Raw genomic sequence first — 20,054 nt, 5'->3', positions numbered from 1 at the left:
TCCAATTATATAAGTAATTGTATTTATTCAAAGATAGAGACTTGAATTTATTTCACATCAATTACTTTTATTTTCTAGGAGGTCGGAACGGGAGTGACGATGTCCGTAGATGAACAAAAATTACCGACATAGCTCAGCTGATTGGCAAGTGGAAGTAGTAGTAGGCATGCTACATAATGCGTAGAGATGGCAGTTGGGCCGTAAGGTTTTGGAGTGAAGACCACGAACAGGCATGTGCAGCATAGGACGTCTATGTGGATCAACGATTTTGCTAAGGTCTTTAGAAGACGCTGGATACAGGCCGCTTCCTACTGGAAATCTATAGGGAAAAGCCTACGTCGTTTTGTTGACCGCATAATTGATAATTAAGTGATCATTTGTTTAAGTTAGGAGAAAAATGGCACAACACTGTGATCAGATTAAGCTATATTATGGCATCCTTCAACAATACAAGGTTCTAAAAGCCTCTGAGAAGAATCTGCAACAAATTCACTCAAGTTTTTTTTTTAAATTACGACTAAAGTAATAATTTGTATACGAACTGTCAATGTAATATTTCGTTTCGACCAAAGAGAATTTTGAGTAATCAATCCAAAAGTTAATATTTTTTTTAAATGATGCGTTTGTTATAGTCGTCATTGGAAATAATATCACAAAATTTTGTACAATACGATTCTAAATAGGCGACTTCTTGCAACGTATACTCCCGACTCGGTGTTATCTCAAATGTTCAAGAGTGTAAAGTTTGGAATAAGTGTATGGTGTATGTAGACACGAACTTAAAACAGCGCCTTCATTGTATGTTGTTTTAATGACTTAATGAAATTTCATATCCAATTATTCTTACTTTCACTTTGAGTTTGAAACCTTTCAAACAGTCTAAATTCAGTTCGAAATCTAACATTAATTACAGAAGTTTTAATTTTCTAAACTCTAATTAATTTTTAACAAATAATTAATGTAACATTTACCGATCATATATTTATTTTGTACTTTACATTGTTTGTTTCATTGATTCTATATAAGTTTGATCGGCCTTCTAAAAAAGTTTGGGTTATAGGTGCGTTTAAATAATCAAAGATGTCATTAGTGCGTGGTTAATAAAATTTGTTAATGCTTATCAGTGAGCTTAGATCGATGTTTATTAAGTATGTTAGTTTTAAAACTAACCGCCAGATGACGCACTTTAAATTTTTGTGTATTTGTCTAATAGGACGCGAGATGGCAATTGTTAAAAGTGCCAGAGAAACTGTCAAAACATATTTTAACTAGGTTTAGAAATATCTACTTAATAAAGATAAGAAAAAAACATATGTTTATTATTTAATAAACTTTAAATTTTTAAAAATTTTGAGAAATAGTAAAGGTAAGCTTTTATTTATATTTATAAGTGTTATGAGTCATATAATGTCAAAAACCCTAATAAGAGGAATGTAACTCCGTATTTTCCCTATTCTGGATATTTTTTTTAAAAAAAATAATAACTTCATATAGAGTACAAGAAGTAAGTTTAAGTATATAAGCGAAGATGAATTCATTGCTATTGTATACACTTCGAGAGACCAGATACATTTTGGGAAATCTTGGCGAAAAAGGCTGGAAGAAGTGAAGATTGAGCGCCCAGATTAGGTCTGGTCTATATTGACCAGCAGCTAGAACAGGTACGAATGTGTAGATCGGGATTTAGCCGGGTGGTTATTCGCGGGGTGGGTCCGGGAGGGCGTGCGGACGGTAGAACGGAGTACTTGTATATGAAGAGAAGTCGGCAGTCGCGTGTGCAACTTCGCTCGGCACGCACGATGCTCGCGCACGCGCACGCGCTAGCCGCCGCGCTACTATGCGCCTTCGCCGGACAATTCGGCGCCGGCGCCAGCCTCCACTGCGCCATGCGTCGGGAAATATCCCCGTGCACCTGTCGACGGGAAGATACCGGCACCGGTGCCATCCTCGTCGTCTGCCAGCGCATCGCCACCTATCAAGACATCGCTAGAGCTTTAAAGAACAAATTCAGCCCCGAAACCAAAATCGGACTCGACATCTCTTACTCGCAGCTGCCTGACTTCGAACACCACAGCTTCCGAGACCTCGGCCTGTCCATCACAAGGCTTAAGCTCAACTTCGATAACCTAAGGCAAGTTATAACGCACAACGAAAGCTCCTTTACTGTGCCGTACAAACGTCATGTTTAAATAACAGTTTCGTGATAGAAAAGAGAGAGTATGTGACAATGTCGAAGAGGATCGTTCCGTTATCGCGGCAGTGGGCGATGCCCTCCCCCGGACGGTTGGTGATCTCTGCCGTCGACTGCGATGGAGAAAATGTTGTTTATATGTACATTAGGGTGGTTCACAATTTATATCAATTTCTGCAATCGATTTTATTTTCAGCATAGTTTTATCGTTGTCATCGTAGAGTTAACTGTGTTTTTAATATTGATCATAAATATTAAAAACAAACAGGGGGCCGATTCGTCTTGCTGATAGCACCAGCTGATGAACGCGAAGTTCATCATCTTCATCTATGACAGAATAACAATAAAAGCGTCTGTGACCCTACCGCCGACCCATATTGGCCATTTAATTGATCTCGTGAGATTTTCGTCCGCTCGATCGCATGAAAACATCGTTCAATATTTCAGTTCACGCCAAATTAACCTTTCATCGCACATCCACTGCTAATAATTTCTTTAATTATGACTCATCTAAAACATTTGTTATATGCACATTCACGTATTTGTTAAGTGTCTACATTGTTATTCTCTCATTATCAAGGGTCAAAGTCGCTGTGAAGATGAGATTTTCTAATCGGCCAATATTTAAATATATACATAAATATTTTAGGGTAAAACAATAAGTTTACTATTTAATTATTTCAACGTCTGTAAATGAATTCCATCTACATATGGGGATCTCATCTGGGAGCACCGATGCTTTGTCGGGTTATCTCGGGTCACTTCTAAAGCAGTAAAATTGAATGATATCGTATTGGACGTGTCGATTCACTATATTTACTCATTAATGGTGTTCTAACAAATTACAGCGCTCGTTAGTTGTGTACTCAGCGACTTCTTTAAAACGATAATCATAGACTCCTAAAATGTAAACGATCCTCTCTCTTAATTATCGAAATAAAAATGTGGTTCTAATTTTTTTTAAACATGATAACATAATTTTTTTCACACGTAAAATCACCTCGATTATTTACATTATGTAATTCAGTAATTTTTATTACCAGATTTTTTTAAAATATTATTCAATTAAAAGTTTTATTGATATAAAATTCACAAAAATTGGTTTCAAGACCATTCATTGTCTTTAAAATATATACACATACTAAATTTCATTACTATATAGTAATGTTAAAAGTACGTAAAATATTGGTTCATATTTAGCGCGACCCTCAAATCTCCGCGATTCTTTTGACTTAGTTCTGCCACATTGATTATTCTTATCAACTGTTTATTCGTTATTCAATAAATATCAAAGGATTTGTGTATATATAACTGAGTTATCAATTCATCCAGAAATTAAAGATTTACAATACTTTTAAAATAATATTACATGCATTAGTTACAAGCATATTTAATTAACAAAATTTTTGAACGAAATTCAGCTTATTTGCATTTCTAATATTCCTCTCAGAACCTTTTACTTTTCAAGACCTATATGTTTAAATCTGTCTGTGTTACCGATCTCTTTGAGTTCGTTCAAGAAAGTATAATTTTGACATGTTTCTTGTCTACAATAAAAACTAAAATAATAATTTATATATATTAGTTTATATAACTATAGTTTTTTAAATATTTCCAATGTTTTTCAACAAAAAAATTATTTCAATAAATCAATGTTCAATCGTATGGCAAATCTATTCGAAGCATAGTTGCAAGCTGTAAATTATAATATTGAAACGCAGTGATATCTCTGTGTAAGGTATAAACATTCGATGCTCTAAACAACTGTCTATCTCGTCGAGTGATCTCTTTACCCAAATCACCCTATCACTACGTCTGGAAACGTTCAAACCGTACTAAATAACGATTCATTCATTTGGAATATTCCTAATATAAACATAATTTATTTTATGTATTTTTTTTGATAAAGACATTCTAGAGAAAAACAAGCATTTTAAAAATGAATATCGTAATATATGTATATCGTGTACGCACTACCTCAATATTGCATCGGCAAAATATTGAATAATCGATATTATTATTTCTAACACTTGCACTTTAATCTAAATCTTATATTATATATTTTATAACAACCAATGATCTGTAAAAGAATATATTATTTCTGGTAGGGAATATAGAAAATTAATTAATCCATGATTTTCCTAAACAACTTGTAACAACACTTTATTACATACATATTTTTCCAAAAAACATATTTAAAACGAGCAACGTTTAATAAATAGTTGATGTTTTAAAGTATTATGCTAACTTTCGAGGGTTTCCGATTACAATCCGAAAACAATACAAAATACATAACAATATATTTTTTTTAAATTTTACGTTAGATATCAAACTGACGTCTGTGTATTAGCGAATTTTTTCATGTGTTTATTTTGTAGGTTTGACTTCAAGTTTTTTTAATACTTTAATTTTAATTGCAAAATAAGTATTTTTAGGTTGTCAAACCGAATAAATGCGATCCAGCGCCAAAGATTTGATATCCTGTTAGACATTATAGATATGTTTTGGCTCCGGTTATTATAATGTTTGTATTGTTGTGGTATTTGTTATTAAATTGTCTGCATGTGGTTATTTAGCGACACAGGATCAACTCTAGCGATGATATCTTTCATTAAAAAAAAACATGTCACCTTCACTCGTTTCTCTGATATCATTCCGAGAACTTGCTTAACATTGAATATTATCAGTGTGCTACAACGAATATTAAACAATTGTCTACATTACGCGTTAAATATATAACATAAATGTTATGATCTAACAATAGCTCAGTATGTTAGTTTATTGTAATTGGTTTTCTAGACCAAAGGTTGACGTTCATTCCTCGATTTTTTTTAAACCTAACGGTAAAAGTTTTAAAAAACAAATCATATTAATAAAAACGAGGTGGCAAGTTTTTATTTCAAAATTAGAAAGAGAAAATCTAACTTTGTATTGGTTAAGGGAGAACATGTACGCCAGGGTAATACGCCGGTAGAAGTCCGGGCGAAAAATTTGTGGTTTCAATCCCGTTTACAATTTTACTTACAGTACCATAGGCACTGATCATCCCCATGCGCTGATCCGATCATATCCGAAGGAAGATACCACAGTAGCCGAAGCAATGCATACCAAAGACCAGCTCATATAGATTTACATAGTGCATGAAAAACTTTCTAAAGAGGATCACGATATTCAGTAGTAGAGGATACGACACACGAAAGTGTAGGATACCATAGGCTATTTGAGCTTTGGCATTACATTACATTTATTATTTCAAATAATATTTTTGTTATGTAGTAATATATAATTTAAATTAATTTTGGATTAATGAATTAAATATATACCAATTATATTAAGATAATGTTAGAATGCAATATGATTATTTTTATTAAATCCATGACGCGCAGCGGTATCTCTGAAACTGGGAAATTCCCCGCAAGCTATCATTGGCTTTGACTTTTGACAACGCGAATGCGGCTGGATATGGTACTATCCCGATGTTTTTAAAATTTCGTTTGGTTTTTGCCATTAGAAGACTTTATTATTGCGGGTACAAAATACGAGCCACGAGCTATCTCTTTGTGTCAATATACAGAATGATCGGTTTTAGGTGTAAAGGCTTTGAAGGAGTGAATGTATAGCATATTTAATAGCAAAAAGTTTTCAAGATTTTATACCTATATTTAATTAACATGTGTAAACGTATCACTCTGAAATAGGCGATATTAATTTTTATTTTTTTATGGTTGCAACTATTTTTAATGCGTCAGGCGAATAACTTTCGACAACACAAAATCTGCGGTGACGGTTAATAAGCGATTATTAATTTTAATAGGTAATCTGAACTTTGTAAATTAATTTTATTACTATAAATTAGTTACGTTAACCATTATTTAAAAAAATAACATTAATTTTGAAAGGATGTACATTAATTGAGAGCAAATAGTGAATTTATAGTTTTAAAAGGGAGAATGGCTTTAAAAAGGTAAATACGTGAGCTATACTCATGTATTCACCTTTTTGAAGCCATTACACCTATAATCAATCAACCTTTATAAATATTGGAGTTGTTCAGAAGTAAAACGCATTGGTTGCCAAAGGCACGACTGACTGTCCGCAATTGCTTGAAAGGATTTATCCTCTATGCCAATTGGAATACTTTTAAAATGCGTCCTATTTATTCCTAGGATTATTCTACGACATTTAAATCAACAAATTTTAGGCAAAATTACATTTCTTGCCCAGTGTTAAAATATTTAACCGTCCAACAAAAAACTTAAAATAAACCTGTACAATGAATATTTGGATTCAAACACTCTATCTTAGCTATGAATTTTGTTTGATCTATTAATTTAATAGATTTATTTATACTATAATCGCTTTATTTATACTTATTAATAGAATTTTGTAATTAATCCACTCATTTGAATTTATTTTTTGTCTTAACATAATATGCCAAATTTTAATAACTGTTTAAGATTTTTTTAAATGCCTATTAAATAAATCTCCTGTTCTCCCCGCCAAGTTTACGTATATTACATTGGCTAAAAAATAAATACATTATAAACCAACGTAATTGTAGCCACTCTGATGTCGGTGACACCCGTCTACGAGCCCAGTCCAAAGATCAATTGTAAAGATACATTTTAAACTTGGTTGAAATCTTGGTTGGTATCACCAAGACTTACTTCTACCGCTATGCAACAGTACATAAGTGTAATTGTACGTCATTTTGAAGAACGCCGTTGCTACTGAAATTACTATGCTATCTCGACAAGCCACCTTGTTATGAGTTGACGTGCGCAAACTCGACTGTAGTTTAAAAACTTGTACCGTACCTTATTGTAGACCATTAAAGCTCCTATTTAGCTACTCTTTCTTTAAAAAAAAATCCCGGTAAAATAATATCTCGCCGACATTGGTGACAACAAGAATGATATTTCGTATTTTACTTTTTTATTTGACTGAAATTATTGTAGTAATGATTACCCCTAAAACAAAACACCGTAATAAATCTCAATGCCTGAAGACGTCAGTCTATAACCAATTTTTGTTATTTGTTAATATTTCATATTTTAATTCGGCATAGAATTGGGATCTCTTACTTCAGGCATCATTGTCAAACTCACAGTCACTATACGAGGCACGAAGAAGGTTATTCTAGGGATTTCTCTATGAGATCGAATTAGAAATGAGATACGCAGGTGAACGAAAATAACTGAAATAGCTCAGCGAATTAGAGAGCTGAAGTGGCAATAGGCAGGCTAACTAGCGCGTAGAACAGATGGGCGCTGAGGCATTAAAGTCCTGGAGTGGAGAACAAGGAGTGGAGGATAGGCAAGCACAGGACCTTCATCATTGTTGTTAAGTTAATGTTAAGTTAATAATTTACATTTTAGAATATATAGCTGTTCTTTGTGCTCACATATACAGCGAATAAATTTAATTTTTAAAAAGTTCTCCCTTGTGCTTTATACGAATATAATTAAAGATAGTTTAGCTTATTTTTGTTTAATTTATTATTTACTGAAAATGCAACTTATTAGAAGAAGCTTGCTATCACTCAAGGTGCCAGGTAGAGGGTTATACTCTGGATTTCTTTACAAGATCGAATCAGCAATAAGAAGATCCGTAGCCGGACGAAATTATCCTTTAGTAGTTATGTCGGTATAGCCCAACGGATTTGCTAATCCGCGCGGTTGTACATAGTTGAAGTGTTAGTGAGCACGCCACATAGCGCGCAGAACAGTTGGCCGCTGGGATTTTAAGGTTCTGGAGTCAAGATCACGGAACGGCAAGCGCAGCGTAGCACGATAATTCACAAGATGGACAGGCGACGTTGTTAAAGTCATTGGAATACGCTAGATGCCTCTTCCAACCAGTCTTATTGGAAATCTACGAGGAAGGCCTATTCAGCAATGGTAAAATACAGGTGAAACAATGAAGAGTAGACCAATAATAGTCATTACGATTAAACGTGTTGTGTTCAATGTTTTTTTTTAAATATCTCATTTCTTTACTCCTATAATGTAGTTGCTATACCGCGGAAGTTATAGTGGAAAAGTTTTGTAAGCATTTTTATACAACGTTAAACTGAAACTGGTGGTTGGTTTACACTTTTAGTGTCGGGGTAAAATAAAGAGTTTTGAAACCATCTTTCACGCAAAAAGTCGCCATTCGATAACCAATAGGCCTCGTCAGAAAGAAGGTCGTATCCTATATCAAAGGAGACTCAAACCCCTGATCATATTTATGCTAGATAGAAGCGTCGGTGGAGGTTTTTTCACTTTCTTCCAGCGCTACCGCTTTCCGAAGTGGCAGTAGTGATATTAGCCAAGCAATTATAACCGACCAGGCCGATGTTTGGCCCTCTTGGGCACCCTTCTGTCGGAATACTAAAGGGGTAATATTAACTAGTGACAGCACAAGCAGAGGTTCCTCGTGGGGGCACTTGAGGTTAATTACTCCATGGAGAGTCCACAAAAGCGATCTAAGAGGTCGGCTACTTCCCAATTCCGTAAAATAGTAGTATATAGCGACCCGAGGCGATGCTTCCCCATAAGCCTTTGAGCTTTGCTTTTTTAAAAGAAGTGTTAGAGGTTAGACACCCTCTGCATCTTGCCATTTCAAACCAGCGGAATTTATGAATATCAGCAGTGACAGTCCGGCAAAAAAATTCAATTCAAGTTAAATTCGTAAACGAAATCATAGGAATATTTGTTAACGATAAACTAAGATTTCAATGTTTAAACAAACTAAAAATATTCCGTGAAGTTTCATTATTTGCCCCAATGAAATGATTTAGAGACATCAGTTATATTGTTAGTTGTGTATTACGAAATTAAGATAACTAATATCGTTTAGAGATTGGAAGTTTACTGTCTGCGTCAATGCATTAAAAAATGTGTACATAATTACTTACCAATATCTGGAGTGTAATGTAATATATTTAATATGATTCTCTAGGATTGGATTTTCAACATATATGTTACTATTTCACAACATTAAATGTTGTTGAAAAAGTTTTAATGTTGATGATAAACCTAAATGGTTTCTGATCCGCATTTGATTTTTTTCGCTAAATGCATTGTTGTCTCAGTATTGTTTTCGTTAAACGTGTTTCTTGTGGTGTAGAATAAATGTCATCTATTTTTTAATATTGGTGTAATATACTGGTGTAATGCCGAGAGGGTTTTAAAATGTTAAAGTGAACTACAGATGTAACTCATTTTCTCATCAAAGTCTGCAGGGACAGATAGTAAACAATAATTAAGTTTAACATTTAGTTATCTGAATTTTTATAGCGCTTTTTCTTACTATTTAATACGTTATTTATTTCTGAAACCTTTGATACCTAAATAGGGTTAGCCTATACATTAATTGACAACAAGTCAGCTACATTCACTTGTTTAAAGCTTTTACACCTATTTCTAATCGAGCTGTGTATATATGTTGGTAAATAGTATTTATTTATGGGTAGTTATAAATATATAAAAACTATTACCTGACGTTTTAAAGAAATGTTATTATGAAAAATAAAAGTAATGAATGTCATAAATCTGATAGCCATTAATTAATAGACATGCGCAAGCGCATCATAATTTTTCCAGCAAAGAACCTTTGGTTGGCGAAGGCGGTCAAATACGGGCTCGTTGGTTGAGTCGACCGATCTGTAATTGTCGTTCTGGCATGGGCCAAAGGGTAATTAAATTAAAAAACGAGTCCAATTAAACGAAGAGCGCTTGCCCGGCCGAGCGTGATTGCCGGCCGGCCCGTCTCACATTACACCGCGCTACTCGCGAAAAAATGCAAATGCCGTCTCAAATATGAACAATACTCACATAACATTTTACTTCTGAAAATGAGTTTCAAACCAAGCAGTCAAATTAATTCAAATTACTCGAAGTGACTCTCGCTGGGTAAACAAAGGTTCAAACTCTTATGAATTACCATATACTTACAAACGTGGGAAGCAATTTTATTATGAAACTTAATACATATAAAAGTATAAAATTTAAACACAAACTATTCATTCCTTTTGGAACGAATGAATCTTTTATTGCCGTTCGCGTGGATAGAGAATACAAAATCAGTACATAGTTTTGACGTTAATGGATGATTCTTTCATATTTCTTAAGACTTGCTAATGCTAATCTATTGAAACTATATAAAGAGATTCTAATAAATCAAAGTCAAGTTCGAAATCTTATGGCAGATTCGTTTTAAAAATAATATTAAAAATCTATATTATTTTAAAAAGGGCCGGTGAAGGTTACATACTAATAATCTTTACTACACATTTGATAAAAAATAGCGTTTCTATCAAGATCAGCTTGTAGCCGTGTAACGTTTTGTCTGTTTCTTATAGAAGTTACTCTGTGAAAAAATTAAAATAAAACTAGTAGTAACTTTGTATTCATAGATATGTAAAGAACAACACGGTATTATTAATAATTAAAATATTAGACATAAGTTTTAACAATTAACTTTCCTGTGGTAATCTAAAAATTTGGGTTTGACGTTGATTTAGGGGAAACAACTGAGAACAATTTCAAACAATTGTTGTAGTGATCGTGTAGTTATTTTGTCATGTGTAGACTTGTAAATTTAATAAATGATATAACCAATTACATTAATGATATTTAATATATATGTATTTAATCGCTGTTAAATGATAAAGCGCGCGTCCGTTCGTAAAAGCGAAAGGATAATAACGTTATCGCCGAGTTCAATAATTCGATGTAACTTTTACGTAAAACCCTTACATAATTATGGCACACAAATCACGTCCAGAATGTAAACATCGATGTCCATTTACACAATGACGCATTTAGTATAATAACCAGTTTATTACATTTCTTCCTTATCATCTCCAGCGCGTATATACATTTATGCCTACACATAACGGAACGATGTGATTTCACAAAATACAGGATGATTGGTTACACATTTAAAAGTTTTAAAGATGGTAATGTATAGCTTTCCTTATCAGAAAAAGCCCTTAGAAATTTTACGTAAATTTCCAAACAACTGTTATAAAGTGATCTTTCTGGAATATTTCACATTAATTTTAGTCTGCAGGGATAGATAATAAACAATTATTTATTTTAATTTGTGGTAATTCGAATTTCGATAAAGATTTTTTTACTATATAATAATTTTATTTAGTATTTCTGAAACTAGTGAATTTTTTAATGGGTGCAAAATATACTGACAAAAAACGAGTTTATATTTACTTATTTAAAGCTTTTACACCTGGAACTAATTACCCTTGCATAATTATATAGACGGGACAGGAAAACAAAGTAACTGATACGCAAGATTGCTTTTTAACACTAATATGCAAATATTTCGGTATTAAGTAGTGAAGCCCCATAGCTGTAAGATTTTCACAACAGACTTTATGTCATATTTTTATGACAACAAAGAGCTGTATCTCACAAAGAAAACTTTTATTTCATTTTGTACATGTTCAAATATGTAATACGTGAAATATGTTCAAGGTATAGGTTGTATCGCGTGTTTCCTTACCTTTTAATGAAATCAGTAAAGTTTTTTTTTGGCTCTGGTTAATTAATAAATTAATATATAACAATTATATCTTATTCAGTTATCATATTTTTGTTTTCTTTCGTCGATATGAGTTACCAGTTATAGGACAATGATGGTACTTTCAGCATGCGAAGTTAGATAATGAAATGATAACGAACTGCCTTACGCTGGTACTCTGAAATTGACCTGAAATAGGAGCCATACCAAGGGGAATTTGGAAATTTTTATTATATTCACTCTTGCTAATTTTAATATGCCAAAAAGTAATCTGAATAATTTTATCCCTAAAAGAGCTTTAGTTTAAAAAAATACATTTTTGATGAAGGCAGTTCCACCCACCTTCAAGGTGGAATTTCTTAAAATCCGTTTTTAGCTAACCTGAATTCGGCGAGAGGAATATTCCTACGAAATTGAAAAATGTATTATTATTTAGCCTGTACAAATTATTAACACAGATTAATTTGCGTCGACAGAAAATTGATAACATAGCTGTATTAAAAAACTCGAAGAAATATTTATTACTTCGAGCGTTTTAATACAGACTTATTTTTAAGAGTAATTTTATTATAAAAAACATTTTATGTGCTATGGATAAAAAGTAGCCACCAATAATGCAGTAGCAAATGATCACTGATCCATGCGTTGAGATAACATCCCGCTCGCCGTGGTTTACCATAACTTTTTAAGTTCTATAATCGTGTTTTTTTTTCTTTTTAATTAATGGCCCCTGTTGTTGGGAACTTCTCATACAATCTCTGTCTTGGGTTCACAGGGACAGTTTTGCTTAACCATTAATTAATGTTCTTCTTTTCGTCTAAGACTGTGTTTGTGATATATAGGATGGTTAATAATAAAATCCAAATTCAAGTTGTTTTTTTTTTATCTTGCACCACACACACATCAGGACGGTGTGCAATAATGTTTTCAAAAATACTTTTAGCAGCCGAAGCACCAATAGCTCCATAAGAAAAACTCCATGACTTGGTTCCAATAGGTAGGTTCCCTTGTTACGAGTACACGTCTAATGTCTGCATTGTGGTCGTACGATAAATTTTGCCAAGAAAAGAATTCGTATCGAAAAGTAACGACATTGAGTGGTCATCACAAAGTCTGGACTTTGTGATGATCGTAGAAATTTTTTATGTGGAAATTATAAGATCAGTTTCCTTGCACTCTTCGAATATACTGGAAAAAAAAAATTTTGCAATTAAACCAAAACATTCGATATTTCTTCTGGCTGTTCTTATGCTTGCAGACTTGTTTTTTAGAAACCTTCTGGTGTAATTTAGAGGAATATTCCCAAAGCTTTGGAGGATACCTTGATGCTTTAATTTAAAAAGAAAGTATATTTCTTCTGTTTTGATCTCTGCTTTTAAAAAAATATATATTCATCAAAGCACATCATGTATTTTTTCAATTCCTTTCTAAAGTGAACTTCATACTTATAAAATAAGTATAGGGTGTATATATTTGTAATTATCATCTTATCACCCTCACTAAAGTTGATCACCAAAATCAGCGTTGTGCTGTGGTTACCACATCACAACATTTAGCTAAGTGGACATACCAGTTAGTGGCGACCAGACATTTTTATAACTATTATATGTAACATTACGGTTTATTTAATTATGTTACGATCGTCATTTAAAAAACTTTGTTTTTTTTTTCTCCTATTATTCAAAAATCTACTAGGAAATCCCAAATATCAAATATAAATCTTATGCTTTAAAGTGGTGAATGTACGAGTATAGCTCTTTTGTTAGAAAAAAAGTTTTAATTCTGTTACACCTGATCCCATTATCCTATCGTATAAAGTGATCGCTATGTCATATGTTACATTATTTTTATATTGTTTAATATGACAGACATATTCTACAAGTCAACAATAATTTAATCATTAATATGCAGTAATCCGAATTTCGAAAAACTTTTTCCCTTTATATTATCATTAGAGGTACGGAATTTTCGCAAAAAAAAATCATCAATTTCGCATTTAAATTTTTAAAATATTAAAATTTCGCATAAATTTCGCATTTATACTTTCGAAATTATAAAAGTTGGGTACATTAGGTATTTTTTTTATTAAATACTTGTTTAGTAATTTTATTACTAAATATGAAAGTAAAGTTTAACAAAATACAAAATTTCAAAGTACAAGTCTTAACATTAAACAATTTTAATTAATTAAAAGATAACATTGTAGAAATTTCAACATTCGACTCCTTAAGCGTCGTTCTTCGGTCTGTTACGACGACATTGTATATGCTGAAGAAGCGTTCAGCGTCCACGCTGTTGGTTTGACTCCAAATACTCTGTAATGCTGCTTCAGCAAAGGACGGAAAGTTGCATTTGACAGCCAACAATATGTCCTTTATATTGGCGTTTTCATTTATATTAATAGACCGAAGAATAAACATATAAAAGTGCGCATACCCATCAATTAGCTCATTTTAAGGAGGTCTTTGAAAAAAGAAAAATACCATACTGTCGACGTCGGTCGGAACGTTACGTAGGAAGTAAAGAAATTATTATAAAACCGCTATCCCTCTTTTAAGATATTTACTTAAATACCTTAAAAGGGGTTCGGAACCAATCATATGAGAGATCACATATGATTGGTGCCATCAGCGGGACGTATCATAAGAGATGCCGCCTGGCATCTGCACCATACATTTCGCATTTATTCGCATTTATGTGTAATTTTCGCATTTATTCGCATCTATTTCGTAAATACGTTCCGTACCCCTAATTATCATTGCGTTAATAGTTACTTGAAATTATTGATTTTTATAAGTTGCCGTCGTCGTCTTTTCAGCCCGTAGATGCTCATTGCGAAGTAGTCTTACTCAAAGAAATATATGGGGTTATACACTATAATCTCTACGCTTGGCATGCCAGTTGGCAATCGCAATGTGGTATTATTGTACAAAAAGGACGCTGCTGCCGCTCCTCTGGAAACTTATTTGTGAGCCGTGGCAATCACATATAATTGATTCAAAAAGTGTGAAATCGAAATTCTCAATCCTCTATTGCTGGGGTACTACTGCTCATTGCTATATTCGCTGTCAATTAATGTTTAATGTACCATATAATGCAAATGAACTATACTCGTACAGTTTCCCCCTGAAAGCTTTTATAACTATTTTCAATAAGCCACAAGCATAAGAATGCAAAATTTGTGAGCTACAGAGAAATCAAATGCCCGTTGTCGTTCTATTTCTTAAGTTACTAAAGATATATGTATTATCATGGTTCTTGTCTAGGCGGCCATTGAAAAGACACCTAGATTTTTCGTATCGATCTAACACATGTTTGTTACCTCTGAGTTTACCGTATTTAATATCACGTATAATATAAGACCGAGACTAGCTTTTTATTAAAATTGTGGATAAAACAAATTAAAAAGAATCTAATCAAAAATACCTATTTGTTTACCGTTACGTTAGCAAAAACAAATTAACTTTCCTTTGGCTAAAAGTCAATATAATTCCGTCAGATAAACAGCTTCTATTTATACGAGTAAAGTAAACTATTTTTCAATCGACTTCAGGTTTCGTGTTATCCACAGTAAAGAGATTGCTCACTTTTATTGAACATACACGAAATACGAAATAATTAAATAACATTACTGTACACATTCTATTATATCTTTCTTTATATGTAATAAATAAAAACAAATAACCAATGTTAAAAATAAATCCAAAAACAAAGATAAACATTAAAAATTCTCAAGAGTTTATACATAAACATACACAAATAATGATTAGTGGTCAATTGTGTTGCTAAGCGCTTGAGAAGGATTTTATTCATACGGCTATTTTTTTCAAAGGCGCAAAGATGGTTTTTGTGGAAAGAAAAAAAATGATATTTGGTAGGTAAATAGTAAAAAAGAATTTTATTTTCCATAATAGTTAAAGAGTAAAATAAATTACTTGTCTGTAACCGACGTCATCACGGTTTCAGCCCATAGTCGCTCACTGCAAGGCACAGGCCTCCCCAAAAGATATCTATGGGTAGGCACCATAATCGACACGCTTGGCAGACGGGTCGGCGATATTTTTCATTCAGTCATTAAATCAACAAATAGAGTGGTCACTCTGAATAACGTTTTCTTTTTTTTTTCTATTTGGCAGCTATTGACCTGTAACTATTAACATTGCTAAATCTGTTGTAGTAGCTACTTTATAATTATAGCATCGCTCTTTTGTCAAACCATAAGGGTCATTAGACAAGAAAGCTACGGATGAAATGCATAGTTTTAATGTATAGACCTAATCAAATGTTTTGTTTGATTCTAGTTTTTACCTTTAAAATATAATTGACGGTATCACTATAATTATGTCAAGCGAGAAACATTGTCAACATTGTCTACATAGAAATGTATTAATCCGTTTTTCAATAAAAACATATTTGTTTTTATTTCCCATGACCCATGACCGTATAATGTTGACGCAATCCTTGATATCAGGTATAACTGCACCCTTACTTTATCCTCATCTCAAACTGTTTTCAATTAGTACACTTAACCCGGATGGAAACAGGACACAGAGAGAAGACGATAAGACAATCTTATCAACGAATTTAAACAGAACAAACGAGTAATTAAACAAGGCGTGTTTAATATTTATATAAATGTACTTATTAGTTTCAACTATATATTGATTTTTTTAGTTGCTGCTATGCTTGCTGTATTGGTATTTCTAGAATCCGTAGGCTTGAGAAGGCAGAAGGTGCTTAACCTAAACCACGTTTACGTAACTTTGAAGTCTCGAAAGAACTTGGCGCGGGCTGTAACATCACATGCAATATTACGCTCCTTGAAGTGGATATTGAGAAATTTAGTAAATGACTAAAGTTTTTGTTACGATTTTAAATTAATGTCACTTTGTTTTTTTTTCTCACTTCTGTAGCATAGAAAATTTAGACTACGTCAACCAAATTATTGGTTGTATCGCATTACGCAAAGTACTACAACACTAATTAATACGTTAATCCCCTGCTATGTTTAGTCTATCTGAGATTTGGACTATAGCGTTTCGGTATTTTTCATTTTATTTTCCAGACTATAATTATTAAAACTAAGCTTAGTAACTTATTTAACTATTGTAATGTATCATCCTTTCAGCCTTAGAATGTCCACTGTTGGATATGGTCTATTCCTATAGATATATAAGACCGGTTGGATGCTGCATCGAGCGTCTTCCGACAACGTTAACAAGATCGTGTGTGTACTCGTCCGAAAAATATTAAGAAAAATGATAAAATTATGGAATAAACGTTTTAAATTTCGTATAACCAAATATATATAGATCACCAGACTTTAAGACTCAATACGGAACATAGATATTCCAGTAACTAAGCTCATCTATAAAACCTTGGCCATCGCAAATCAAATTTCTTTATACAGAGACATAAGAAATAATAAGAAATTCAGAAAAGATATATATAACGAACTAGCAACTCCGTCAGACTTTGTACTGCCAAAAGTCATTCGACTGTCGCAGTACAATAGAATAAATAAATAAAACGTATTTCAGAGTGATAACTTTATGTATTGATTTAATATCTTAATAGTATATGATTCTTTGTAGAAATGTCTCATTTTATCACAGTATTGTTACTCCAACAACAGGTCGTAATAAAAGTAATTATAAATTCATTGTTATAGTGATGTTTTACTATATTCTCGCGTTTTTTTCATGTTATTGTTTCAGCCTATGGACGCCCACTGCAAGGCATATGCGTTCCCCAAAGATATCTATGGATATACCAGAATCTCCACGCTTGGCTGGAGGTTTGCGATCGCTGTGTGGTATTATGGTACATAGAGGACGCTGCTGCATATCCTCTAGAAACTTGTTTTTGAGCAGTGACAATCCTCTATATTTAATGCACAATGTGAATTAAAGAAGATTTTATTTCGGGAATCGAACCCGCGACCTACGATCGAAAGTATAGTCCTCTATCGTTGAGCTACCACTGCTCGACTCAACCATTGCTTTTTTTCATGTATTCTCTTCAAAGGAAACTTTTTCCTGACATAGTGTATAAAAAGTATCTGAATTGATAGGACTGTACTCTCTCTCTGTTTTGAAATATATTATACATTTGGTAATTATTTTATGCATATTATTATACTATCAAAAAAGGATCACTTATAGTTACAGTTACCTATAGTGTAGGTAAGAAGAATACCAGATGGGCTCAAATTCTTAGAAACTAGAATCAGATTGTGGTCCAGGTTCCAAACTCATTTTTATCTCTTTTGATTGTAATTTTTTACATTTTATTATTTGCGCATCGATTGTGTTGGATGTTGCCACCGTCCTAAACTCGTCAATTGGTATGACTAGTCTATGAAACTTACATTAAGTAGTGCCTCTCGGTATTTATAACGTGTTCATTCTTTAATATAATTATAGCGCTATTGAAGCTCATTTATTGCCGCCACTAGCCACAGCCTAAAGTCATATTAGCACGTTTGATTCGATGTCAATCTATGCCTATATATTGTCTGTGGTATTTGTCAGAGCTACTACTATGTTGTTTTAATTAAATTTAAAAATGGAAGATATCATAGTTTCGCTTTAAAACATTTCATTTTTATTCGAAGCTTATTACTACCTTTTCCAATGATATTATAAGATTCATATCGTGTACATTCAATATAACTAAAAAATATAATTTTTGTTCGTCTACGGTTAAACTAGAAAGTCCAAACAATATTACTACATATAAAATAGTTCTAAGTTGACTTCATTTCAAATCGAATTCTTTATTTTTGTCGTTGACAATATTTTTATTTTTTTTTTGCTAAATTATGCTTATTGCTTAATTCTTCACTTATTACCTTATTATTATTTCATTGAGTAATCATGACATTTTGTACGTCGCTAAGCAGAAAACAGAAGAAGTGTTATATATATATGTATGTTACTTCCACTTTTCCACACTATGGATGTCTGTAAGAGATTGCGTTGTGTGATAAGACCGCCCATTGAAGTTTTTTGTATATTATTATAAAACTATTTAAATATATTCTAGCGTGTATAATAAAAAATATTAAATAAATAAAATATAAATTTCGGAATAAAAGACATTTGATACCTAGAGGAATTTTGTTAAACTTTCATTGCAAATGTACTATTGCTAAATAAGGTCGTATGACAATTTACTAACAGAAGTTTGCTTATTACTATTTAATTTGTCGTAATGTTCAATAAAAAATCTCTGACTCCCTAAATGTACAAGGATGGTATGGCCAATTATTTCTGAAAATATAGTCTACATGTGTCAGTTTGATGCAATCAGCACATTGAGCGAATACATATATTTATTGATTACTCCTTTTTACATAATCTCTTTACAACTTCTAAAATCTTACTGCGTAATTCTGTTGTTAAGAAAATAATGATAGCAATTTAAATATCTTTTTATTTGATCTCTGGAAAGGTACGATGACTACGGAACTGCAATTCCGTACTAGGCTCTATTCTACAGTAGCCTAAGCAATGCCATCACCGAAGATCGGCACAAATGCCGTATCTAAAAACCGTACCCAAAAAGGGTCACTGTTAATAGTGAGAGTTACTACGCAGGGGGAAATATTAGTATATTTCTCTTTTTGTGTATTCGAAATAGACTTAAGAGATAAGAGAGTTTTTAAATGGAGACATACATTTAATGTATTTTTTCTACAAGTAAAAATTTTTAATTCTATTACGAACAGAATTGTAATAAAGCTTAGACAGTCTGTATGAGGTAGGAATTAGACAGAGGTGTATTGATTAAATGCAGATGACAATCGTTCCTCTTGAAATATTCATTATAAGATTTTCTTTATTTGAAATTTAAAATTTTATGTTTATTTTCGACATGTGAATATAAATGGTTCACAGCTTTTGTCTAAAAGTTCTGTATCTCTCTGATATTTCATTTTTACTGAGGTATTTTTAATTTAACCACCGAAAGCACGGTCCACAGAAAAATGTAAAATACATTGTGTTTGTTGTGCTTTCGTTGGCTGGCTTGCGTGACAAACTTTTTGAACATTTTAAAACCTAACTGACGGTTCAATATACAGTTTGCGTATTCTCAACAAAAAAAAATTTTCCGGTGCATTTAATAGTTTAAAATTTTACGTTAAAAGTATTATGGAACGCCGGCGATACAGTGTAATTTTTGAACACGTTCAGAATTGGAATTTTTTTTCTAACCGGCAAAGATTTGGTAACGCAATCCGGTATAGCGTAATCGGGAATTTCATCGTAATTATCAAAAGCGTAACTGGAGATTCATTAATTGTAACTATTACTTAAATTTATGTAATTGT

General features: G+C 32.5%; 1 protein-coding gene across 1 annotated transcript in view; it reads left to right on the top strand.

Annotated features, from left to right (window-relative positions):
* Positions 1–1,787: 1,787 nt before the first annotated feature.
* ltl (larval translucida) overlaps positions 1,788–20,054 on the top strand; it is a 31,430-nt gene continuing 13,163 nt past the window's right edge. The window contains exon 1 of the mRNA XM_068762476.1: positions 1,788–2,131. Coding sequence (XP_068618577.1) covers positions 1,800–2,131 — 332 coding nt within the window. The 5' untranslated portion in view covers positions 1,788–1,799. The remainder of the gene's footprint in view (positions 2,132–20,054) is intronic.

The sequence above is a fragment of the Battus philenor genome, unplaced genomic scaffold (genome assembly GCF_028537555.1).
Source record: "Battus philenor isolate CCGP_79_NKW_IND1 unplaced genomic scaffold, ilBatPhil1.0.hap1 SCAF_1, whole genome shotgun sequence".
In the NCBI taxonomy this organism is placed as follows: Eukaryota; Metazoa; Arthropoda; class Insecta; order Lepidoptera; family Papilionidae; genus Battus; species Battus philenor.
Note: the sequence above shows the minus strand (reverse complement) of the source record. Positions and strands in the feature narration are given on the sequence as shown.